Raw genomic sequence first — 24778 nt, forward strand, 5'->3', positions numbered from 1 at the left:
TATAAAGTTGATGATATGGGCGCCTAAATTAAAGGTCCGACACTCTTCTGAATAGTATCGATGGCACGAGGCGACCTCGAGGATAATCGATGCCACCAAGTGGTGTAAGCCTGACCTATCTTTGAATCGTTCTAGAAGTGACCAGAATCGACCAGAATCGACCATACAAACCAGACTCAAGCCCTGCGCCTGGAAACCAGCTACGAAAGTTTTGGAGCAAAGCACATGAGATTGTTGGAGCCAAATAATTCGAAAATAAACATTAGAGTACTTCTGCCGTTAAATTAGAGGAATAAGAAAACGTTTCCTTTCTCGTTATTATTTTTTTCATTCTCTATAGTGGTTTCAGTCTTTAGAAAAAGAAGGAACGACGTGTCAGCCAGGGTGATCATTCTTTCAAGTGTCTAGGGAGATATGGCGACGTATGCGTTGAAGTTGTACACTCCTGGCCGGCTCTCGAATCTGTACGCCATTGGGTTACACACCACAACAGTCTTGTTATCGCGAATTAGGGACACCTTCATACCCTCGTCTGCTTTGAGTTCAAAGGAAAGCTTGGTCACGCCGGCCTTAACGTCGTAATTCTTCTTGTCTGCGCTGTTCTCATTTGTGTAAACCGAGATCCTAGCGGGAGCGGTCGCAAATACTACAATCCAGGCAGTATCATCCGTCTGCATGTATTCACGCATCGTCAGTTATCATAGTACCCGCTGTACTATCAAATATGTATGCTTACCAATTCCCAGTTGTTTGGACGAGGGACTGGGTCTGCAGACGTTGCGTGCTTTGGGTGAGGTCGCGCCCACATGAAGACTCTGTCCTTGGTTATGGCAGGGTATTTCCCAGTTTGGAACGCTTTGGTATAATATTGAGTCAGAGGCAACCAAGCTTCATGAGGGTAACCGTCGACCCATGCTTGAGAGTTGGGTTGGGCGCCCTACGAAAGTCAAAAGAAATTACGATGATGACCAGTTAAAAGGAATACCTTAATGGGTCCAATGTAGTGAGATTCGCCATAGTCTAAAAACGTATTTTCTTGTGAATTTATATTAGCAACGACGGAAAGATTGCATTTTACCATTCCATGATATAATTTGAGCGATGTCGATGTTATCTCGCATCGAAATTAACTGTTCCCATCGCCGAACGTAGAGCCAGTCGTCCCCACGATATATCCACTAAACGCTATTTGTGAGAATTATCGTTAGGACAAAGAAACCTTGGACGCACGTTCTTATTCCAGGAATTGACACCATAATGCTAAGGAGGAAGAAAAAAGTTAAAATATATGGGATGGAGAGGAAGATATGACCTTACTGTAAAAAACCAGGGGGATACTGCTGCCATAAAGGTACGGCCACCAGAAAGGTTCTGTAAATGTGACTGGTCGGAATCAAGGGAGGGATTTTCTATTTCGTGACGTGGTGAGCCGGCATGCAAGTGGATGGGCCATCCACCATTCCACTACATTATAACCAAAAGGTTACTTATATGTGATGTATCGAAGTGGCTTATCACTGACATTGAAGGCGCCATCCATAGCGGAAATACCATGATAGCGCGATGGATTGATGAAGAAAGACGGAATGAAGTAGATCTTATAGATATGACGTCCGTGAAAAAAAAGACCAAACCAGAAGGAGAAGAACTTACCGGGACAATTTTACTGAGCTCCGATTTTACGTATGCCCAACCGTTTTCCATGCTTCCCCGCCCAAACGAGTTATTCTCTCCTGAAAACGTGGACACGACAACCCCGTTGGTTCGGGGATGTCTAAACATTCGAGGGCTTTTATAGTTTGCAGAAATGTATTCACGAAAGATCCAAACATCATCAGAAGACCCCCCAGGAATTGAGCTTGATAATACAGCCAAAGTCAATATGAAAGCTAGACAGAAGAGCGACCGAATCGTACGTCATGTCAAAACTAAAGAAGAATTTAAAATTGGTGGACTCTGGTAGACGCTTTGACGCTGCAAAACAATCTGCGCAGCGCTGCCTCTGCCAATCTTCTCTCCCTACATTTAGGACAAACCCATCTCTGGAAGAAAGGTGTCAGCATAAAGAACACATTCTCACGAAAACAACGTACATATTATATGAAGCGGCAAGTTTGATATCTTGATACCAGTCATCAATGGTGTAGGGCTAGAAATACGTCTGTCAGATTTTGGACTCCAGTGACCACTTTAAATTACGGACGTAGGTATTCCCGACCATGAAACTGTTGAATGAAAGTAAAAATCAACGATTCCGCGAAAGAAGGAACAAGTATACATACTGGGCAAAGACATAGTTCCTCGTCGCGGAAGTGGCGACTTCTTCATCAACGACTGCAGGATCATCGATCTTAACATCTCTTTGTTCTACCGGAGTCGTATTCGCAGTCCATTGATACCCTTTTGATTCAGGCCTCACTCCGGTACGGAAGAATCCCAGTGCACGTTGGACCTTGCTTGGCGAATCTGCCTTGCTGGATGTCGTTTCCATGGGTTTCGTCGAGTTTGACATTGTCGAGATGCGTTGGATGAGATTGGGTACAACGTAGAATCAAGGGGAAGTACTCCAAGAAGTGATAGCATATACCTTGACCGGTCGGGTTTATGAGCACTCCCGGGAGAAAGACAGAATTTTAAAACAGGCAAGAAGAACAAAGCCGGCCGGGAAACGAAGAGAGTCAAAAGTAGCGAAGTGAGTTGGACCCCCTTAAACTTCCGTTATCGGGATGAAGGCAAGGAATTGAATGATACAGATTCGGCTGTATGTGATAGCATGAGTCTTTGTGATCTCATGTAGACGAGAAGAGGTCAGAAAATTCAACGTTCAAGCCAAACTTTGGTAATAAGGTTGTAAATGAGGGCTCTCCAAATAGATATCTCTGGGGATTAAGCGCGTTCGGACCTAGTCGGTAGATCTACAATGTTCTTCGATGAAGAGTCAGCTTTGTGGGTTCTTGTATGGCTCAGGAGGTGTGATAGTGGTGTGATGATGGGCGTTGTCGTCAGGTCCACAATAATGACAGTTGTCCGTTGCTCTACATTTAATTTCCCGACCGGACGTAACCGGGAGATTTGGGTTAATGCTGTCAGTGTCAGTGTGGTTGTTCTTGAATCTTCACCTCCACTCGGTTCCAAATTCAACAAGCATGTATTCATGCAAACCAACTCGAATCTTTGAATAGACTGCTTTTAAGGTAACTCGAATAAAGACAATAATGATACATTGAATTCTTTCCCTCTCATTTACCATGCCCCAACTGCCTAACGCGCATATACGCACTTTTCTTACCGGATGTCCTCCGAAATTTCGTTCTCCAAGAACCGTGCCCATTCGATTTTGTCCATGGTGTAACTTTCGGCTTGTGGGTCTGGGAACGACCCTTCCCTAACTGCCTCGCCGTAACTCTGGACTGCATTGTCACGAATCTCTTTCATATTCCCGAAACGACGAACGAATTTTGCTTTGTGCCCTGACCATGTGCCCATTACATCGTCGTACACCAGGACCTAATCGACACCAAGTCAGCCACGAAGAATGTACATCAAAGGATGTACCCACCTGTCCACTGGTGTGGGGACCTGCTCCGATTCCAATTGTCGGAATTTTAAGTCGGTCCGTGATGTATTTTCCGAGCTCCAACGGGACGGCTTCGACGACAACTGCAAATGCGCCAGCCTCCTGAAGAGCCAACGCATCTGTAACAACTTTCTTCGCGGCCTCTGCACTTTTCCCTTGCACCTTGTAGCCCGACAGCGCGCAGTGTCTTTGGGGAAGAAGTCCAACGTGCGCCATAACCGGGATCCCAATATCCGTTAGCCGTCGGACCACGTCTGCTATTTCGCGACCACCTTCAAGCTTGACACCTTCAACTCTGCCCTCCTGAACTAGCCGAACAGCATTGGCGACGGCATTCTGTACCGACGTATGGTAGGTGCCAAAGGGCATATCGGCGATGAGGAATGGATGTGTGGTGCCCCGTGCTGCGGCCTTTGCATGATGAATCATCTCGGACAATGTGAGTTGTGTCGTCGATGCATATCCGAGACATACTTGCGCCAACGAATCGCCGACCAGCGTGATATCGGTGAGCAGTGATGACGAGCATGCTAGTGCGGATGGATAATCGTACGCAGTCAACATTGAAATCGGTGTCTTAGATTGGCGAAGAGCCTGTAACGTTTGAATCGTGACTTTTTTACGAGGGATTGGAGGCGTCGCAGGGTCCTGCGATGGAGGTCGAACGCTCATCCATCGTCGTAGTTGTGGGCTGGCGCGGAAGATGAAGTCGTGTGATAGACGTCGGTGAGCAAATGTCGTCGACATTTTGTCTTTTGTTATAGTGTGGAAGTTGATCTTTTTGTTTTAAGAATGTCTTTGATTTATGGACTCGAAATTGCGTGGAGTAAGGATTTGACTTAATGTCGACTTGTCGGTGTCATCAGAGAGCAGAGTGTAGTGCACCATTTTGAAGAAAGTCATGCCTCCGAAAGGGCGGCATGGTTCGATCCCCGCGAGCATCGTATTGTCGAGGCTCGCCTGAGGTGATTATCGTGTCATGAATCTCTCGGCGATGACACAAGCGGAACAACCCCGGCAAATGCCTCCGCCACAAACTTCGCGAATTACCCTGAGTCAGTCAGCCATTTCTGCCATCTAAATTCAAGATAACTCAAACGATACCGGATAAAGACGCTATCGATGGCGAAGATTCAACGAAACCATTTGTATGGCAGATTTCATTCCATGTGTGTCGGATGTCGCTGGATGTCGTTCATCAATACCGGCTATGGATATTACCGGTAGCCGGAGGACATATATGTCACGTTGTGGACGCATCGCGATTAGCGCGAGTATGAACCTTTGAAGGGGACCGTGACGAGGTAAGCTCCTAATAACTAATCACTCTAATGATACCATCTTGCTGCTTAAGTTTGGTTTCAGAAAGTTAAATTCTACCTACACGCCGAAGTAGGAAGCCAATTTTTAGGAAATTTGAATATGCTAATAATCTAGGTAGAGAAGGTTTTTTGACTGGAAAGAACTCTGCATCTTCCTGCCCTGTGCCTTTTCAAAGTGGTAGATAAGTGTACATCCTCTTCCTTTGTCAGATATTGATAAATACTCTGTCTGGAGAATTCCCCCCACGAACCACAAGGACCCTAAAGAACTTGTTCGACTTGGCCTCTGACATAGGGTCCAAGATTGGTTTATCGAAGGTCGTTTGTCGTTTGTAAGGCATTGAAATTCTCGGGTATTTTCGGGTAAGTATGGCCGTTGAGGGTACGGCGCTCTCGCCATAATCAAGTTATTTTTAAGTTTCAATTCGAGAATGCCCTACCAAAATAACACAGGACCAAACTGTGGCAAGTACAACCAGTGCTTATTCAATATAAACCATGGGTAAGAGGAAGACGGTTTCATTTCAGAACAGGCATATCGACTTGTAAACAACTTGCCATGGACACGTTTTCTTCATAGATGGAAAACGTTTAATCAGTTCGTTTAATTTTCTTTGCAAGGTGATTCAATAATTGTTTTTTTGTGTCAAAGTGACTACGGCTCCGCTGTCAAGGCCACCTCAGTGGCCTTCGGTGTCAAACGAAATGAACAAAGAAGCCATTGATTTTTTCAAATCAATGCGTTCATACGTGCATTTGAATAAAAGCCTTTGACTCATTGGGTCCATTACACTGGTAAAATTTGATTCGAAGAGCTTGAGCTGTGTCCTACATTCAACTCTCACCAGTCAGACTCATTCTCGAAGTAATTCACTTACCAACTCCAGTGAACCACAAGACACAATGTCAACGGCGCAGACTTCGACGGTTCCTGACACATTATTCAATTTCGAGCTAGTATGTTTTCAGGCATGTTCTGTGGCATCTTAATACATGAGATACTGACGTGCTTGTTATGAGCTGCAGGTAGAAAATACAGTATTTCGTATTCTGAAGCACACCATCATGCTTCCAGGGACGTTTTTTGAGACGATACTCTCTGTGCCACAGTCATCCAGCAAAGAAACCCTGGGTTCTAGTAACGAATACCCGATTCCGTTATGCGGTATTAATGGCATCAGCCTTACAGCAAAAGATTTTCGCTCATTCCTGGTTGTTATCCATTCGTGCGTCTTTAGTGTTGGCATTTGACCAGTATTTCTCATTTTTTTGCCTCATTAATCAGTAACGGTAACACCCCTGCAATGATCGCTGAAGATTGGATATCAGTGCTACGTCTTTCTGTATTGTGGAGGTTCAATAAAGTGCGTTGCCCCTAAGCTAAACACGATTACTAGCGACATTCACGGATCATGAATTTGGCTGGGGCAGATCCATGAAACAGCCATGAACATTCTCTCTACCAGGATACTTTTCATGAAATGGACAGAGAAGCTGAAGTTAGCTAACGAATTTGGCGTGGCTGAGTGGCGTCGAGATGCCTACATTGATCTTGTCCAAAAACGCCGCCTCACTTTGGACGAGTTAACAGAACTCGGCGAATCCCAACTGAATTGGGAAACCATTGCCAAAATCTTTTACATTCGCGAAATGCTGGATTGCCCTCCTGGTTGCGCGAACGCACCTATTAGGTCACAGAACGAAGCAGCAACGCCATCATTTCCCAATGAAGCGAGACAATTGGTCGACCAATACCTCCTTAAGGTCGATGTTAGGAATATTTAATTCAGACTGCTGATCCTCATTGACTTTGCCCACATGGCAGTGACGTATGTACCTCCACTGACCTTGGGTTTTGTTGCTCCAATTCATCGTGTTGTTCTGGAATAGTCTTACGTTGTGATCGTTTTGATAAAAAATGACATGTATCCGTCTGAGGGACTTGGATGTGGGAGTGAGGCTTGTTAATGGAACGCTTTATTTTAAAATAAAGGGGGATCAAACAACTTCAAAGATATGATTGACTTTTGGAAAAATTATATCCAACTTTCTTTGTGTATCGAATAGCTGGAATTGGATCCTACAAAGCGAATAATATGGACAAAGGGAAGCCAGTGGATATATGATGCACTGCAATTCGGGGTAGGGGTATAACTACCCTCGTTCACATTGGCACCTTCTGCCTTGAAACTAACGGAATCCTGCTAATAGTGTATACCACAACCTGAAAACGCGAAGATACATGTCGGAATCACAAGAATTAGCAAGGCCTGACGAAATTTTCTACTTCGATCTCGTCACCTTTCAGGTATCCTTGATGACCTCGTATCTGTTACAGAGACAGGACTAATATACAAAACCTCACTGGCAGGTTGGGAACACGTTCTTTCGAGTTCTACGGCATGATCTAGCTTGTGGAACCATAATGGACGACAGATACGATGATGGCCCAATTTATCTAAGTGGCATTACAGAAAGAGATTTTCGTTCATTTCTCAGTGTTATATACCCGTGAGAGACAAAAGTATTGCTTCCGATTATGCAATAGCTAATGTAGTATATTTTCATTCAACAGTATCGATCGCCACAACCCGTTGGCGTACGAAGATTGGAAAAGCGTTCTTCGTCTGTCGACTCTATGGAAATTCGATCAAGTGGGTTTTTTTCTACAGGCAACGGATAACATTGGTTTTATTGTTTAATTGATAAAATTTATAAAAGATTCGTGATAAGGCCATAAATTGGCTTTCGTCTGCCATAATCTATAAAGATTGGGCAGAAAGAATAAAGACGGCCAAGGAGTTCAACATTACAATTTGGCTCAGAGATGCATACGTTGACCTTGTTCAAAAAAACACCCTTAGCTACGAGGACCTTACCAGCGGGGAATATTCACTTGAGTGGGATACCGTAGCCAAAATATTCTTCATTCGAGCACAGGTACTATCATCTGGACAGGGGGTCAAGGAGAATATGAAATCTTGGAAGGTTGCCAGAGCTTTAGTAAATGAGCATCTTCTCAACAATAGTTAATTAGCGTAACGAGGATCGAGAGTGATTGGTCTAATTACTTGTAAAACTCCCCCTCAACCAATACTCACTATTAGTACGGTGATGATAGTCCGACTTGAGAGACTCGTCACTCAGTTATTCATTTTCCTAATTGAAACAAAATTATGCGTTAAATTATGGAAGGAAATTGTTCTAAGCTACGAAAAAGTTCAGTTATTTACTTCGAACCAAACGCTCTTGTCTCTCTTTTGCTTTTGCCCGTTCTTGGGCAAAAAAGGTCAAACTGAAGGAACTGTCAACATACTCCTTCACTAATCGCATCTTCGGAAGCGCGTCGGGTCCAGCAGATTCTGACACTGGAGCGTAGTGGATAACGAGGACGTGCTCGTTTGCGTATGGCACACCAGAGACTGATACGCCATTTGAAGAAGCCTGCCATTCAATTGAAGTATGATTAGCCGTTGACATACAGAAAGATCGCCGAAGGGTTAAAAATAGACAACGTTCTCATCTTGGCAAGAAGAGGAGCAAAGTGAATCAAAAATATGTGCAAGACATACATGGGCCGTCATTTTGTTGTCGGCTTCAATCACTTCGTGTATTGTGACCTGGGGGTTGAACATGCCGACGAGTTTATGGCACATCATGATTGTGTTGTAAATGATTCAGGTTCCGAGTTGAGGGTTGAGTCGAGCGGTGTGTCAGGGTGGATTGAGATTGATTGAAAACAAAAGGTACAAAGAGAATTCGTATCAGAACAGGTCACAAGTGGCAGATGTCAAGGTAGAGACTCACCTGGTAGGTTTTGAAGAAGGGACGCAAAGCTCTCAGGTACTCTCCGTATTGTCGTTTGTTTAGGACGGGGCGACCCAGGGACTGTGGCAGGATGCGATGTTCAAGAGCGTCATCGAAAAATTCCATCGTGCGATCGACGTCCCAGGCTTCGGCAGCTTTAACGTATGCAAGAAACGCGCGTAGATTAGGGGATGGTGACGATGGAGCAACAAACCCATAGTTTGGAGATTCGCTAGGGTTGAAGCGGTTTAGAGAGTCGGACGACATCATCGGTAAATGGCTAAGGGTGGGGGTGTAACGGTTGTGGTCTCTGAAGCGGAGCTGGCAGATGATTGGGGAAGTTATTTCAAAGAAGAATAACAGCAGCTGACGCGTCGGTGGCTTAGCGATATTGAAATGGACCCACACAAAGCAATAGTTGGAAGCAGTAAGGTAAGAGGTGCAGTGATATACGTCGAGATAATAAAGCGGCTGATCGGACTCAAAATACTCACGTTACAGTTATAAGCAGCTTTATGTCAAGGGGCGTGGAGGTCTATTCTTCCGAGAAAGGGCCCTGAGAGAATTAGACTCGATTTCCCATGAAGAAGTCCCCTTGCAGTTGTAGCCACTGGGAAGTTGAGGCGCACCCAGGCCAGAGCACCAAGGAGACTTGAGCCAAAATGAAGGACCAGTTATAAGAGGAAACTATCGGGCAGCCGCTGGGTCTCACCGATAAGTATCATAGATTAAAATTGATAGCCCACAGACGAGATCTTAGCGAGAGATCGGGATCGATACCGGTAAAGTATGAGGGTTATACAGAGAAAATCAATATGGGCCAAGTTCAAAGTATATTAGACAACTTCAATTGATCTCGCGCCCGACAAGAACATCAATTTGGGGTTAGAATCAGAGGTAACAGCACTTGGTGCAGACACAGGTAGCCACCTAGCGAGGGGCAAGTTCCGAACCAATTGACCATCCTTGATGAGAGTCCGGTCTTGTGTGGTCCTTGAGTGGTCCAGCGCGAGTCCAACAAGTACATATGCACAGTGTCGAGAAAGTAATACCATGGGGATGCAGATATACTGTAAATAAATTGAAGAGTAGGTCATTGCACCTGAACCCTAGGGTACTGGCCGCCGCCATCGTACTAAATACTTCTCAGGTCAATTGTTAGTAGATTTTCTAGAAATGATTATCAGATACACAAAATTTCAGTAAGCGTTTGAATATAAAAAAACCAATACGCGTGGACTGTCTGCACCATGGAAGGCATTGCAACGCGAGTTGGCCTTCAGGCGTGGTTTAAGCGCAGTGGTGCACGTAATTCGTTGATGCGTGCATATGCCAAAATGAAGAGGCCGATTGTTGAATTGAGTGAGCGTACCAACCAGCCATTTTGTGTCAGCCTTTTTTCGCGATAGTGGAAGCAAGAGATATATAGATATCAACTGCCGAGTGCTTGTATCGAGTGATCGTACACCGGGTTTGTCGTTGTACGACAAAATCGTGGAAACCGTGTTTAAAGATGTTATTTATCCAATAAGGTACAGTAGAGAGTGAGCTGTAGTGTGTAACATAGTAGCAGCACAAATATACAAGAAGTGATGGTACATAGACTTAACTTTTGTTGGGGTTTCATAGCGACATGATGCATGTGTGGTACAGTAACAGCATAGAGGGGAGAAATTAAAAATCAATGCAAGAAAGGGTCCAAAAGAAATAAAAAATAGAAAGAAGACCGCCATCGCGGGAGTACAGACATATTGGGTTGATTAGATGAGAAAAACATCCTCCTTTTCGACTTCGTAGGACTCGAGGCGTTTGAAATATTCAATTCTTTCCTGACGCGCTCGTTCCCAACTCTACAACAAACCCTGGTTAGTTACACGATGCCAAAATAGATACGTTGAACGAGCAACAAATGAAGACGTACCTCTTCCGACTCTTCTTCGTGAACATTGACAATATTAGCCACCTGCTTCGATGTGGGCCTCTTTCTCATTGCTGCCGATCGAGACTTGCTGACAGGTTTCTGGGCACTCTTTCCTTTGCTCTTGACGACAAGCTTATTTGAACGGTCTTCTTCTTCTCTGCCCAACTGTAATCGGCGCAAAGGCTTCTCTCGAGACCTAAGGTTTCGCGATACGGCATCAGGATCGACGGTAGTGGTTAGGTCGAGTTGCGACCCTTTCAAGGCCTCGAAGCTGCGCTCAAACTCCTCGTTAAATTTGTCAAGAGGATTGTTGGAGAGGGCTTGGGTCGGCAGTTTACGCGCCGATGCTTTAGTAGGGGAGGGAGAAGGCTCGACAGAAGAGGAGCAAGGGCTGAAGATGTCGTGTCCCTCGTGCGACATTCGCCTTCGCTTTTGCTTGTCCTTGTGAGGCGTCGGCGGGGTTGCATAATGGACCTGGTCGTGTATTTCCTCAACAGCTTTTGAAGGTTCGTCTTCTTCGTTTTCCAGGGAACGCTTCAAGCGAGGCACGGGGCGCGGTGAAGATGTTTCGGCAACCAGGACCACTGCCTCTTCTTCGTGGTCATGACCAGAAACGAGAAGGGCAGCTGCCTCACGATCAGCCTTGAGTTTGCGCTCCAGGGATACGAAGCCAAAAGGGTCAGAGTTCGAGCTGAGTGGGCCGACGCTGGCCTCGGAGTCGTGATTGCCAATGTCTTCGTCCTGCCATGGTTCATCAACATCTTGTGCAGCTGAGTGCGTGGAGGGGAAGGTGACGTTGTCAAGAAGTACTGGAGCAGAAGAAATTGGACGCATGGATGGCGATGCATAATGAGCGGAGGGTGGAGAAGACGGGGGAAGGGGTGATGTAAACTTGGGAACAGGAATTGCGGATGCGGCGATAATGTCAGGAGATGCGAAACTTGCGACAACATTTGTGGTCTCGGTGGGTCGAGAACCTACCACACCATCGGCACCATCATGAACAGGAGCTTCCTCGCCACGGTTGGCAGCCTCGGCCTGCGCTGGTAGAAACTCTGCTGTGATGTCCTGCAGCGGTTGCTTCTTTCGTTTGAGAGCAGGAGGCGGGCGTATGCCCTTTCCCTTCGAGATTGTCTTGTTTTTTGCGGTGGTCTTGTCTGCCTGTACCTTGTTTGTCGTCGGGGTGATTTGCCCGAGAACGGCAATGTTCGAGCCTGCCAATAGTCCAGTCCGGCCTGCAGCTCGCGCTTGCGACCTGGTTTCTCGAGTTCCGGACGGACCCGCATTCTCCTTCTCGCTGCCGGCCATGCTGTTCACATTCTGACGTCGAGTACGAGAGCCGCTGGTGCTGGCTGTATTTGCTGCATCCCACTGCGAGCGGGTAACGTTTCTCGTCTTGGGCATGTTGTGAAGTAAATGCCTAACCCAAGAACTTCTGGTTGATGTTAAGAATATGGTATATGCTTTAGGATGTGTTCACCTGGAATCGATTATGATTAGTACTGCGATATCCTAAAGATTAGATGTTAACCGAAACCCTTACGTCAATCCTCAAGGACCTCTGATAGGTATTCAAATCAAAAAGGCGGGGTTGTTAGTTTACGGTGTAGAAGGGTGTAGATAACCTCGCAAAAGAGATGGGTGAAAATCCAAAATAAACGAAGACGGTCAAAGGAAGAGGCCGAAAACACTAATAAACAGATTAATAGACCGACCGATCGTGTGAAAGCGTATGAACCTGCATTAGACGCGTTTGTCACATGACGCAGGACGCGTCGCGGGACGCGCAAGCACGTGCACGATTGTAGCAAGTGAATACAGGGGACACTGAAAAGCAAATAAGTGATAGTGACAGACAACTGGCGCCCGGAGAAATTATTCACTATGCGGAAATCTCCCAAAAATTAACTATAGCATTACACAATAATTAAATTACAGAGTTATATCTGCTTGATCCAGATAAACATACAATAATCTTATGTTGTACTGAAGGTGTCAGAACTTGTAAGGAGCCTTATCAGACGAAGCTAACGTTAATACAATTTGTTCGTAGATGTTCAGTTCACCAGAAAAGGAGGTGCACTGTGCAGAAGTTGTGCAGACTCCAGACCAGGAAAAAATGTTCAAGTTATTTAGATGGCCGGGAACTTGCCGGGAACCAGATGGGCCCGGACCAATCGGGATGGCCACATGGTGTTGGTAACGATGCATTCTATGCCCGACTCGGACGTTGGCCGGCCCTTTGCCGACTACCACTGCTAGTCAACCATATTGGTACCACCAGTTCAACATGCTTATTCCTGATGGTCAACCATAGAAAAGATAATTATTTGGTGAGTAATTTATCATAGGCTGTAAGCCTCTTATATGCTATATCGCCGGAGGTACTTACAGGTTGAATCCAGGAATTTCAATGACATCAAATAGCATAATGACTCCAGTCCGTCATCGGCAAAGGTTGCGCAGTTGGGTTAGGTGGGGGTGACAAATATATCCCATGTGCTTCGCCATTATACTCGCAGCGGTCCTGATTGCTGCGGTTTATCACGTACAACAACATATAAACTCGTCAGGAACATTCACTACGGCTTACCCCTGCTACTATTCATCATGATATACCACGGCAACGAAACGCCAAAAAATCATAACAAGTCACCGATTCCATCCCAGAACAACCAGGCAGGTGCAAGCTCCCAGCATCCACCTCCACCTCCACCATCGTATGAGAACTACCGTGATTATCCTCAACCCCAGCATCAACCGTATCTACATCCCCGACCTCATGTAGTTTCAGTTGATAGCGCACTCCTCTATCCTCAAAATGAATACCGACAGAGCCCCGGCCGGCGCTTCTTACGCGCTTTCCTTGTCGCGGGTTTGATTTGGCTGTTGCTTACTGCGTTCTTCCAAAGTTTGCACCTGATGGTTCGCCGGAGTAGACACGGTGGCTGGGTAAGTCACCATTCTACTTTTAACTCATATTGCAGCATATTGCTCTGCATACTTTGTGCTTATGCTCCCTCCTTGATTTCTTTGGAACATAGCTTGACTCCTGGGATTATTCAATTCCACCGCAAGTAAATCTCGACACCTGTGTTCAAGGCGCGAAATGGACAGAAGTGCCCAACCCAGTGCCCGGCGAATACTACCGACTGGCTGCCGAGACTTCCTTCGAACTTCCCCTCTCCTCCGAAACCCTGTTTCTGCTTTCACGAGGGGATAGGCTCGGAGGCGCTGTCAAAGTGAAAACATCGAATGATCAAGCAAAAGATACCGCCTTAGTGAACGTTCTAATCCGGTACCGTTTGCCGATTGTAGCTGAGCGCACTAAAGCGTGCTTGGTGAACAAAGGCAACAACGAGAACGGTGTTGGTCTGTTTGTGGGTAACCTTTCTGCAACTCTCATTCCCGAGTTATGCTTAACTACCACTGCACAGGCACCCGTATACCATGGGGGATCTCCCGGAACAGAATACCAAGTGTCATTCGAAATCACAGTCACTCTCCCTGAACACGCTGCTTCAAATCCACTCGATATCAAAAACTTTGAGACGGATGTCCACAATAGCAGGCACGATTTTGCAGACCTCGGGGCCAAAGTTCTCTTTGAGACTATTACCGTTAAAGGGACAAATGGGCGCATTGAAACGAAGGTACTGTCCTTTTATGTTAACAATCATTGCAGTTCAATCTGATTAGAGACTAGTCGTTAACCGCCCGCCGAGGGTACATTCAAACCACAAACGGTGGCATCGCAGGGAAGTTCAGCACAAACGAGACTCTGCGGCTCGTGACAAGCAATGGGAGGATCACCGCAGATGTTAACCTGGAGTGTGAATCTACAGAAGTGCGCCCCAAACTACAGGCTTCTACCACTAATGGGTATGTCATATTATCCCTAAAAAATCGAGGCCTTTTTTGACGCAGACTGCGTACATAACCTGCAGCCGCATCGACTCGAATATCAACCTGATTTCGAAGCTGGGTGGAGGGCAAGGTGGCGCCTTCGATGTATCCACAACCACTACCAATTCCCAGCTCGATGTTAAGTTCCCCAAATCTCCAGTAGACTCTACCCTCGATTTCACCGCATCTACCACAAACTCACGCGCTAGAGTTACCTTGAACCCCGCGTACGAGGGCACATTTGACCTGCGCACGTCCTCGTTTACTAAGCTTAACATCGACCGATACCAAGGCGAAGATCCTGCTGGAAAGAACAGGAAGAGGCTAGTTACTTATACCCAAGAAAGGAAGAATCAGGCTAAGGGATACGTCAGTTGGGATCCAGAAAACGCTCACAGGGGATCAGTGGTGGTCAGCACGACTAACTCTGCTCTCTATGCTCGCATTTAGTCCAAAAAATCGATGTTACTTATACCAAAAGGCCTGGTTCTGTTCAACATGTTTGCCATCATCCTAAATGTAATTTTTGTACCAAAGTAAGACAGATGCTTCAATATAACCACTATAATTTCTTGATTTCCTGTGGGCTTCCGAGTAGTTCTGGAAGGTATTCCGCTATAATGAAAACTAGCAGTGCCCCCGTGCTTTGCACGGAAAGTTGGGCAGCAATTCATCATGCTATTCCCTAGTGTTTTTGCACGGAAAGACGGGAGGTAATTTATCATGTTAATTTTCAGGCATATTTCGAATTTTTGGGTGATCGAAAAAGCAATGTTGCTTTGATTATATTGATACTCCCAATTTTCATATTCGCATTCAGCAAAAAAGGCATGCGGCTTGCCCAGTCAAGGTCTAAATTCTTCCCAACCATCTCATTTGTGCAGGGGAAATTTGGAAAAGTTCTAGGTCATCTATCTGCACGCTCAGAATACACTTGTGCATCCAACGCTTCTCCTTGATGGCAGCTATTTTTAAGTTGGGTCCACATGATAGCCTACTCCTTGAATGACACCCGCTAATGTCGTAGGATTCAGAAAGTTACGCAGTTCGGTGATGAATGAGAGATATAAGCGCAGCTCGCACAGTTATTACCACGTTTCTCCTCTGCCTTTCCTCAATACCCTAATCTACAGCGACAACAGCACTCGGAAGGATAGATAACGAGACTTGAAAACGGTATCAAGAGCACCTCGTCCTCCCCCTCCCTATGTCCTACGGAAATTACAGCTATTACCCTCAACCGCAGCCTCAATCATGTCCATACCCTCATCCCCACCTAGGCTCACCCGACAGGAGACTCCTCTATCCTGGATATGAACCTCGACGAAATGCCACCCGGCGCTTCTTTGGCGCTTTCTTTGTCGCCGGGTTGATCTGGCTCATGCTCACGGCTTTTATCGAGAGTCTGAGATTGGCACATCGATGGGCCAGACATGGCGATTGGGTACGTCGAAATTTTACGATTCATTATTGTGTGCATTCATTGGATGCTCCTATACACTTTCAATTGTGCTAACTTGCATCGCTTCATTTGTGGAATTTACGAAGCTGGATTCATGGTATTACTCTGTCCCTCCGCAAGTGAGCCTTGATAGCTGTGTACAAGGGGCCGAATGGACGAAAGTGCCAAACAGAATGGCTGCTGAAACTTCCTTTGAGCTGCCCCTTTCATCCGATACTCTGTTCCTTCTATCTCGAGGCGACAGACTCGATGGTACGGTCAAAGTCGAGACGTCAAGGTATCAAGCAAGTGGGTTTGCCTCAGTGCATGTTCTCATGCGCTACTGGTTTCCTACTGCAGTTGAGCGCACCAAGGCGTGCTTGGTGAGCAGAGGCATCAATGAGGATGGCGTCGGCTTATTTGTGGGTACTTTCTTTCAGAGCTTCACCGATGAAATTTTTTCTCACCTGTGGCATTACACAGGCTCCAGTATACAGAATTCCTGGCCGCCCGGGATGGGACTATCAGCTCTCCTTTGAAATAACAGTGACGCTCCCTGAAAACGCTGCTTTGAACCCTCTCGTCATCAAAAACTTTGAAACGGATGTCCCCAATGGCAGGCATGATATTGCCGATATTGGATCCAGAGTCCTGTTTGAAACCATCTCCCTGAAGGGGACCAATGCGGGCTTCGAATCAAAGGTACATCCTTTTTGATTTAGCACTTTCCATTTGAATAGAATTTGACGAGCGTGCAGTCTTTAACCGCCCAACATGGATACATTTATACCACCAACGGGAGGATCTCAGGGAAGTTCAGCACAAACGATACTCTACGGCTGGTGACAAGCGACGGCAGGATCACTGCGAATGTCGATCTACAAAGTGATTCGGCCACCGCACGCCCCAAACTAGAGGCCATCACTAAAGACGGGTAAGCCACTTCGGCCTTCGCAGATTTTAATCTTTTTTGACGCTATTGGTATGCGTAACCTGTAGCCGTATTGAAACCGACATCAACCTAATCTCGAGAGTGAATGGCGGGCGCGGTGGCTCTTTCGATGTAGTCACAACCACCAAGGACGCCCAGCTCGACGTGAAATTTCCCAAATCCCCGGTAGACTCCACACTCAACTTCATCGCATCCACGAAGGACGCGCGCGCTAGCGTCACCCTGAATCCAGCATATGAGGGAACATTCGACCTACACACCTCCTCGCATTCCAAAGTTAATATAGATCTATTCCAAGGCGTAGATCCTGCTGGGAAGAACAGAGACAGACATATCGCGTTCACTCACCAAAATAATAATGAGTTTGTGGGCCGTGTCAGTTGGGACCCACGAAACAGCTACAGGGGGTCAGTGGTGGTGAGGACCAACGCCGCTCTCTACGCTCGCATTTAGTCAACGAGACTAGAGAGTTGATTCTCTGATACCAAACATTGTTTTTTATATTCGAGACCTGTTGTACATACCGATTGTAATACTTTTTGTACACGTATAAACCAGATACCTCAACCTACCCAACCATATAACCGTCCAGAACCATCCAGATGATCGCATGAATTACAAATACAGAGTAGCTTGTCCGTTCGTTGTGCTTACCACCACCTTGCCTGCGCCAGAAGACGACTGGTTGTCCCATGAAACAGTCCCCGCCGTCTCTCCTCTCCCTTCGCCACTAAAATTGACATGGCGTCCATCGACATTGGGTCTAACCACATTCACCTTCGCGTCTTCAAAAGCAGACGTCTGAACGTCAAAACTTCCTGCGTAGGCAGCGTCTAGTATGACGGACGCTTGTCCGTTTTGCGTAGACGCTTGCAGGTCGAGGGTCGACCCAGAAGGGGCGTTAGGGAACGCAATTTTGAGCGGCTGGTTCGAGGTCTCCGCGTTTACTGTGAATGTCCCTCCAGATCCAGAAGAAGAAAAGAGATTTATGTTCGCATCGATGGCCCTAATAGCGTGTCAAATATAGTGTTAGTGCTGCAATTGAAACAAGTGGGGTGAAAGTTCTTTACGCGTTACTAGTGCGGGCGGTAAGCATTGGGTTAGAATCGCTTCCTTGGCTAGTGAGTCCAACATCGACGCGGATACCGGAATCCGTGGTGGCCAGAAGCAAGGACTCCGAAGCGTTAAATATCCCTGAAATTTGACCGTTGCTGGTGTTTATTTTTCCAGAAGTAGTGGCCAGTGACTGCATACGAGATCAGTTCTTGCAGTGCCGTAACAAACTACCACTTGAAGAATGACACGCACCTGAACAGCTATAGGCCCATTTGATCCACTAAGAGATATAGAATCGAAGAGAATCTTTGTGCTCAAGTCCCCTATTTGGTGACTACTGTCCGGGAGGTCCGTCTCTAAATCCTTGATATGGAGAGGTTCACCATTGCCAACGTCCGGTAGGATGACAGTGATATGGAAGTTCACATTCCATAACGGCGAATATCCACTTGTTGGAGTCTACAGAATCGAGGGACAGGAATATGGGGTTCTTAGTAAACAATTTCGGGGAGATGATGGATAACTAACGAAGACGCCAACCCCGTTTTCATTAGCGTTGCGGGTCAAGAGACAAGCTTTCGTTTGTTGAAGGCCTTGTTGGCTGTTGGACGTTGCTTGAACATTGATCGTTGCGGATTGAAAAGATTGAGTGGGTGAGGTGATAATTGTTATAGATCCACCTAAATTCTGCCCTCGTGAAAGGAAGAGAAGCGCATCGGAGGAGATGGGGAGGGTAAAGTTGGTAGATCCTGAAGCCTGAGCATCACCTCCGAAATTGAGTCTCAAGAGCGCAAAGGGTGATGTTCGACGAGCTTGGTTCCAAGATTTGCCACTGACACAGTTTCCCAAATTCAGGTCAGAAGAGACTGCAGAGCCACCCACCTATATACATAGATTGTATAGCTGAATTTACTATTATCATTTGTGAGGCTGTAACAAACTTACTGAGCGTCCGTGGTGTTTATGGCCGAACTGTAACGCGTTGACAGAACTCTGAACTAGTAGACTGAGCAACAACCAGATGAACGTGGCTACGAAGAAAGAACTGAGGAAGCGCCGGCCTGCTCCCGGTCGAGGTACGATGATGGCATACTCCACGATCGGTTGAGTATCATGGTATACAGGTGGTCCGGTGTACGGTGGCGGAGCTTCCTGTTGGGATTGATGTGGCTGTTGTAGGACAGGCCCAGGATTCGAGACAGCAGAATACGGTTTCGGCGTATTGGTTGTTTGCCACTGGTTGGCCATGACGAGTGAAGATTATTCACGGGCAAAGGAATGTAGTTGGAAGTTTTGAATAACAGGGGTAAGTAAGTGGGTTATAGGTGCCTCAAGTATCCTATGCTGTTGTTATAAGAAAGGTCGAGTTGTTGACGCCTGTGGTGGTCAAATGGAGTGTGCTAGTAAACGAAATCGAGCGGAAGCTAGGGGGAGACAATGTGACGTCATCACTGCAAATGATCTTAGCTGGTTCATTCCAAATCTAATCTAAGGACTTCGCGCAGTCATCGCAGGCCACATCGAAGTCTCATTTACCACCTTCCGACCGTATTGCGAGACGTGAATGAGTTCGGATCGAAAGAGCTAGATGCTGATATACCGGCGACCAAGCCTAGCGCGTGTAAGTTTTCTATTCTTCCATTGGCGGTGAACTGATGATGCCGGCACAAGGTATTTAAGCTGAATGAACTTGATTATGAACGCCAAATTAAACAGCGAACTGTCCGTCTGAGGGTTAGGCATATTGACGCGATGACACGATGAACGGCGTCTTCATTCAGGTAGAGCGTTAGTGTGTGTGGGCACACCGCAGCTGACAAACGTGTCATGGATCGAACGCGTCAATTTGACAAGGAACTGCATCCCGCAAGGAGGCATTGTGAATCCGTCAATAGAATGGTTGAACCATGCACTATTCGAATAGAGATATCGGCCCTTCCAGACGATGGATTTCACCAGAAAAGACAATTGGGCGACAGTGGTTGTTGAATGATGAGATGTAAAAGAAAGCGTGGCGTCGGTGTCAATTCTCAATTCCTATCCCATGGTTCGGAGTTGGAAATTCAAAAACTGAAGTTGAAACCAAGCAAGTTCTTCAGCAGTGATCCACGATAGTATTGACTAAGAAATGTACAACAAGCAACCCGTGTGAGAGAAAACTATATACAAACGCGTCCAAACACGCACGAGCAGAAAACCAGGCCCACAAGTTGAAACAGAGATCGCAGAAGCGGTGAAAAATGAGGGAGAAAAAAAAAAGAAAGAACCAGACGAAAAGAGAATATACAGACGACAACGGTGGAGACTTATAAAACATTTTTGGGGTTGGGTTCAAAGCCGGTGTTCCCAAATGCTGAACTCGGTGAGCCAAAAGAGAAAGAGAAAGGGTTAGATAAAGGATCAGGGAGACTTGTGTTCGTGGTCGTAGTTGTGGAGCCGAACAAGTCGTCAGGTAAGGTGGTGTTATTGGCGGTAGTGGTGGTAGGAGTAGGACTGACGATGTCGATCAACGCCGAGTCAGTCTCACCAGCAGCAGGTGCATCAACAGCTACTGCCCCTCCATCGGCACCAACCGCCGTACCATCTTTCGCAGACACAGGCTCTCCCTTCTCAGCTTTATCCTCTCCCTTATTTTCTCCTTCCTCCTCCTCCGCCTTTGTTTGACCTGTTGTTTTGTCCACCACCTCCTGTGTGCTTGGCAGAGACAGGGGTTTCGTTTCCTTTGTTGGCGGAGTCAGTGTCGTTGTTGTCGGTGTCGAGGAGGGAGGAACCGCCGTTTGCGGTCCCTTTGCCGCCTTTTTGTTTCCCGCCTTCGTTTTCGTTTGCGTCTGGATCTTCGGCTTCTCCACTGGCGGTTTCGCCGGTGCTGTCACCGTTTTCGGCTTTGTGGTTGTCTATAATGAAAGAAAGAAGTGGAACAAAAAAGAAGGGGACAGATATGAGCAATCAACGACATAAACGCAATTAACAGCACACAATACCAATGCACCTGTGATGATGGGTGTCGCCGCTTCCGGTTCCTCCGCCCCGCTCTCAGCCTTGGGAGCAATCTTAAACAGCTCCCTAATCACCGCCCGTAGATCCTCGCCATGTACCGTCGGCGTCAACGGGCTGCGCGCTCCGCTCGGCAGGCGCGCCGCGCGGACCTCCTCACGACCCTTGGCGATCATCAGCGTCGTCTCCATCCCAAGATCCAGACCCTCCTCGAGCGTCAATGGTTCCTCGCGCTCACACAGCGCGGCATACCGTGGGATGAGGATGTTGCGGTCGACGTTGTTCAGGTGATATAGTTTGATCCTCTTCACGTCCGTGAGTGACTTCTTCTCGAGCTCGCGCACGGAGAGCGATTTGACCTCAGGGAAGCTCCATCGCTCGGCAAGGGTGAGGATCGTCTCCCAGACGTCAGCACCGGCTTCGTATATTGAGTAGCGGCTGACAATATCAAAACGAGTCAGGGGTTTGAATCAGATGCCCAGTGGTTAGAGGAACGTACGGGTTGTAGAAGACCCATAGGAAGTTCTCAAATTGTGATGCGGTCAAATCCTCCAGTACCACCGCACTGGAGTCGGACGACCCGACAGGCTGCTGTCCGGGTGAAGCAGGCCCAGCGAGCTTGCTCGCAAAATACTTCGACTCTCGCTCGAAGAAATAGCGGTGGACTCGGAATTGGATATGTTCCACCTACATAGAAAGATTCGATGGATAGAGAATGAGAACGTGTTGATGAATAAAGAGATATGCTACATGAGTGTTAAACTCACCAGGATGCTGAGATCAGCGCCAGAGATGTAGTACTGAGGATGTCTCTCGACATGCAAGATCGCACCGTTGCCATTCGTCGTATCCGCCATGCTTGTAATCGTATGCGTAGGGAGTAGTACACAACCAGTTATATACACGCTTCAAGCGCGACTGGGTCCAAAGGGTATCGGATGAGGGTGGATAGGTTGGTGGGTTAGTGGGGCAGTGGGTTCCATCGGGTGTTCAGGTATTTAGCCCAGAGAAAAAACTAACGAACACGTGTAGCGGAAACACGTTCCCATTGTTCTGATTCTGAAATCTGAAAGATACAATGGATTCTTGACTGCTCCGGCGCCTCGAGGCACCCGAGCAAGCGGCGGTAAAATCCAGACGGGGCAAAGTCGGCGAACCGAGGCTCTTTACGCGCGGCTTGAGGGGTTTCCAGGCCAGCATCAACACCTTAACTTTGAGGTAATCTGGTGCATTGCAAGAAATCGATACTTTGTATGAGTAAGAGCGCGTAAGAGAATAGGAGGTCGCCGCTGTCTTCGAGGTCTTGGGAGTCAGAAAGAGACCTCGTGCGATGATTGTGGATGATGGCGATCATGGATTCGTGAAATGTGACGGCGTCGGAGGGTCGGCTAGCTGCGCGGCATCTGCCTCGTGTTGGCCGCCTGGACAATGCGGACAGCTCTACGATCGTCAATGGATTGCACAATCGAACGAGCATCTCCCGGAACCACATCAGTGTTCTATACATGTAGGTGATTCTATGTTGATCTTATAATATATGCAGTGCAAACTTCTACCAAAAAATATGCGATAAAACATGCAGACACGTACAATAGTACAATACAACTTTTTCGTAGTAAACAATGGATTTACAGATAATATCGTAAGTAAATTGTAAGCATTACATCCAAGATATTATGCGTCAAGCAAAGAGCTATGTTACAATGGTTGGAGGTTGTGTGAGTCCGTAAGCTTTTATGTGGAACAGAAAATTATGAAGACAGCCAAATCAAGAAAAGGGGTAGGAAGACAAATGATAGCGATACGAGGGACGGATAGTGATGAAGGCGAGATGAATGCAGGACGCGTTCCGCTGACCACTAACGATGATTGCCGTTAGGAGCAAGGGTGACACCACGCCCTCCTTTCCGCGGGGACCCACGGAATTTGAATCCTTGAGCGTCGTTCTGAGCATTAGCTAGAAACGAATATAATATTAAAAATTAGGAAATAGGGTCAGCGTCGCGTCATGAAGAAAGGTCTAGCACAAGTCAAAAAAAAACTCACTAGATGAAGACGGCGAAAGCGAAGCAAGGGTCTCCTGCCTATACTTCATCGACGCGCCGAGCTCGATGCCCAGATCGTGCTCAATCGCTCGGAACACATCATCCTCCTCCAGCCCACTAGGCAGGGGGCTCCGCCCCTCATTCGAAGGGTCAGCGCGCAGCTTCTCGCGCGTCGTATTGATGAGAACGACAGATTCTAACCCGAGGATCTGCGACTCCGCCAGCGTGAGCGGCGTATCGCGGGCACAGAGCTCCGCGTAGAGAGGGACGAGGTGTCGTGGGTCGACCTTGTACTTCTGGTATAGGGACATCTTGTGTACGAGGTCGAGGTCGCGCTTTTTGTGGAGCTCGCGCACGCAGAGCTCTTTGACCTCCTTAAAGTCCCATCGGTCGGCAAGGTCTAGAATGCATTGCCAGTCATCTACGCTGGCGTCGTACAGTGAATACTTTCTGTGACGAGTATAGCATTAGTCGCATACAATGAGAGGAACATGAGGTTGGATGGGACGCACGGGTTATAAAAAACCCAGAGGAGCTTTTCAAAGTCTTCGGGGGGTACACCTTCGAGTATGACAGGGTCATGGTCTGTCATGCCCTCCTTCACATCTCCAGGAGAGGTAGGGTTTACTTTGCGGCTGAAGATAGGGGACTCTCTAGAGAAAAAATATCCATGGACTCGAAAGAGTGTTTTGCCGGCCTGGAAGAGCGACACGTAGAAGGTACCGTCAATCACATATTGCCTCGCGAGAGCATAAAAAGTACAAGCATGCGTACCAGTATGTGTAGGTCCCCTCCTTCGATGTAATACTTGTGATGCCTTTTAGGCATAGATATGCTACTCTCTCTCGAGTGATGCATCTTGCGGGATCCAAAGGTTCAAACTTTGAAGTCGTATGAGAAGGGAAGTAGCAATGAAGGTAGCGACGGTGGATGAAGAGGGAGGAAACGAGAAACGGGAAAGAAACCCTTGGATAAGACGAGCATCTTGACCGAGGGGGATAAGTATAACAACGTTTTTTTCTTCCATGATGCTGGTCCGACGGATTTCGTTAATTGCCGCTTACACGTGTTGCACAGCTACCCTCACCTAGAACCCCTCATTGTGCCTTCCGCAATTGCGCTGCGTGCACAGTGCACAATGCATTGTGTATACACGCCTCGCGGTGCGTGAAATCGAAATCGAACCGAAATGGGCGCCTATTTGTGATCCTTCGACGAGGTTTTCCTGCAGCGTGGGCAGGCCTTTTTCCCTCATTTGTGTATTTCGTGCCACGCATAGGAGTCATTAGGTGCAGCTGCGGCATAATCCACGTCTTCTAGACGACACGCACACACTCGAATCATCCACAATTCCAGGACAGAAAGACGTTTGTGGATGGTGGCGTTTTTGCACACTGTGGGCAGGACTTTGGGAATCCAGGAAGAATACTTAGAATAGCGGGCTTTTTCGTCGCGTTCGAAAACACGAGGGGGGCCAACGTGCTGTGGACACCGCGACTCGTGCCTTTTTTTCTCCGCTCAATGCGCCTTTCTGTCGACTGTACACCAAAGCATATGCTCGAGACATATACTTAGGAACAGTGCTTGGATCTCACAAAGAATCTCCGGTGTTCGTGGGCAGGTTCTGCGCAGTTGGCCGTACGAAAAGATTTCACGACTGTCAGACCCTCGGACTCGGAGAGTAATCAGAACGAATCAGGGCACAAATAGTACGTTCAACTTCTATTAGTATTAAATAATTATAACACAACACGTCC

At 47.1% G+C, this 24778-nt stretch overlaps 11 protein-coding genes across 11 annotated transcripts; 4 read left to right on the forward strand and 7 right to left on the reverse strand.

Moving 5' to 3' along the window:
- Positions 1-404: 404 nt before the first annotated feature.
- Positions 405-2512, reverse strand: JR316_0002649 (Glucan endo-1,3-alpha-glucosidase agn1; the record flags this gene model as incomplete). The annotated part of the gene is made up of 12 exons (XM_047888436.1): positions 405-671; positions 737-937; positions 986-1020; positions 1079-1178; positions 1231-1260; positions 1318-1464; positions 1523-1597; positions 1654-1858; positions 1917-2042; positions 2094-2149; positions 2204-2225; positions 2283-2512. The coding sequence occupies 12 exons, from the start codon at positions 2510-2512 to the stop codon at positions 405-407; spliced, it is 1494 nt and encodes a 497-aa protein (XP_047753359.1).
- Positions 2513-3285: 773 nt separating this feature from the next.
- On the reverse strand, positions 3286-4324 carry JR316_0002650 (3-methyl-2-oxobutanoate hydroxymethyltransferase; the record flags this gene model as incomplete). The annotated part of the gene is made up of 2 exons (XM_047888437.1): positions 3286-3507; positions 3560-4324. The coding sequence occupies 2 exons, from the start codon at positions 4322-4324 to the stop codon at positions 3286-3288; spliced, it is 987 nt and encodes a 328-aa protein (XP_047753360.1).
- A 1640-nt stretch (positions 4325-5964) lies between these two features.
- On the forward strand, positions 5965-6684 carry JR316_0002651 (uncharacterized protein; the record flags this gene model as incomplete). The annotated part of the gene is made up of 3 exons (XM_047888438.1): positions 5965-6125; positions 6185-6263; positions 6331-6684. The coding sequence occupies 3 exons, from the start codon at positions 5965-5967 to the stop codon at positions 6682-6684; spliced, it is 594 nt and encodes a 197-aa protein (XP_047753361.1).
- A 640-nt stretch (positions 6685-7324) lies between these two features.
- On the forward strand, positions 7325-7932 carry JR316_0002652 (uncharacterized protein; the record flags this gene model as incomplete). The annotated part of the gene is made up of 3 exons (XM_047888439.1): positions 7325-7410; positions 7475-7553; positions 7621-7932. The coding sequence occupies 3 exons, from the start codon at positions 7325-7327 to the stop codon at positions 7930-7932; spliced, it is 477 nt and encodes a 158-aa protein (XP_047753362.1).
- A 192-nt stretch (positions 7933-8124) lies between these two features.
- Positions 8125-8976, reverse strand: JR316_0002653 (uncharacterized protein; the record flags this gene model as incomplete). The annotated part of the gene is made up of 3 exons (XM_047888440.1): positions 8125-8343; positions 8472-8519; positions 8707-8976. 3 exons carry the CDS (start codon positions 8974-8976, stop codon positions 8125-8127), a joined length of 537 nt encoding a protein of 178 aa, XP_047753363.1.
- Positions 8977-9542: 566 nt separating this feature from the next.
- JR316_0002654 (uncharacterized protein) lies at positions 9543-12031 on the reverse strand (the record flags this gene model as incomplete). The annotated part of the gene is made up of 3 exons (XM_047888441.1): positions 9543-9776; positions 10482-10556; positions 10628-12031. The coding sequence occupies 3 exons, from the start codon at positions 12029-12031 to the stop codon at positions 9543-9545; spliced, it is 1713 nt and encodes a 570-aa protein (XP_047753364.1).
- Positions 12032-13237: 1206 nt separating this feature from the next.
- Positions 13238-14983, forward strand: JR316_0002655 (uncharacterized protein; the record flags this gene model as incomplete). The annotated part of the gene is made up of 5 exons (XM_047888442.1): positions 13238-13579; positions 13672-14007; positions 14065-14280; positions 14334-14509; positions 14575-14983. 5 exons carry the CDS (start codon positions 13238-13240, stop codon positions 14981-14983), a joined length of 1479 nt encoding a protein of 492 aa, XP_047753365.1.
- Positions 14984-16168: 1185 nt separating this feature from the next.
- JR316_0002656 (uncharacterized protein) lies at positions 16169-17379 on the forward strand (the record flags this gene model as incomplete). The annotated part of the gene is made up of 4 exons (XM_047888443.1): positions 16169-16396; positions 16458-16676; positions 16715-16908; positions 16974-17379. The coding sequence occupies 4 exons, from the start codon at positions 16169-16171 to the stop codon at positions 17377-17379; spliced, it is 1047 nt and encodes a 348-aa protein (XP_047753366.1).
- Positions 17380-17388: 9 nt separating this feature from the next.
- On the reverse strand, positions 17389-19230 carry JR316_0002657 (uncharacterized protein; the record flags this gene model as incomplete). The annotated part of the gene is made up of 7 exons (XM_047888444.1): positions 17389-17404; positions 17451-17494; positions 17581-17932; positions 17997-18172; positions 18235-18441; positions 18511-18864; positions 18928-19230. The coding sequence occupies 7 exons, from the start codon at positions 19228-19230 to the stop codon at positions 17389-17391; spliced, it is 1452 nt and encodes a 483-aa protein (XP_047753367.1).
- A 1058-nt stretch (positions 19231-20288) lies between these two features.
- JR316_0002658 (uncharacterized protein) lies at positions 20289-21833 on the reverse strand (the record flags this gene model as incomplete). The annotated part of the gene is given in 5 exon segments (XM_047888445.1): positions 20289-20669; positions 20689-20876; positions 20972-21414; positions 21476-21663; positions 21744-21833. 5 exon segments carry the CDS (start codon positions 21831-21833, stop codon positions 20289-20291), a joined length of 1290 nt encoding a protein of 429 aa, XP_047753368.1.
- Positions 21834-22835: 1002 nt separating this feature from the next.
- Positions 22836-23879, reverse strand: JR316_0002659 (uncharacterized protein; the record flags this gene model as incomplete). The annotated part of the gene is made up of 4 exons (XM_047888446.1): positions 22836-22933; positions 23023-23471; positions 23534-23718; positions 23796-23879. The coding sequence occupies 4 exons, from the start codon at positions 23877-23879 to the stop codon at positions 22836-22838; spliced, it is 816 nt and encodes a 271-aa protein (XP_047753369.1).
- Between the last annotated feature and the right edge of the window lie 899 nt (positions 23880-24778).

Source organism: Psilocybe cubensis, chromosome 2 (genome assembly GCF_017499595.1).
Source record: "Psilocybe cubensis strain MGC-MH-2018 chromosome 2, whole genome shotgun sequence".
In the NCBI taxonomy this organism is placed as follows: domain Eukaryota; kingdom Fungi; phylum Basidiomycota; class Agaricomycetes; order Agaricales; family Agrocybaceae; genus Psilocybe; species Psilocybe cubensis.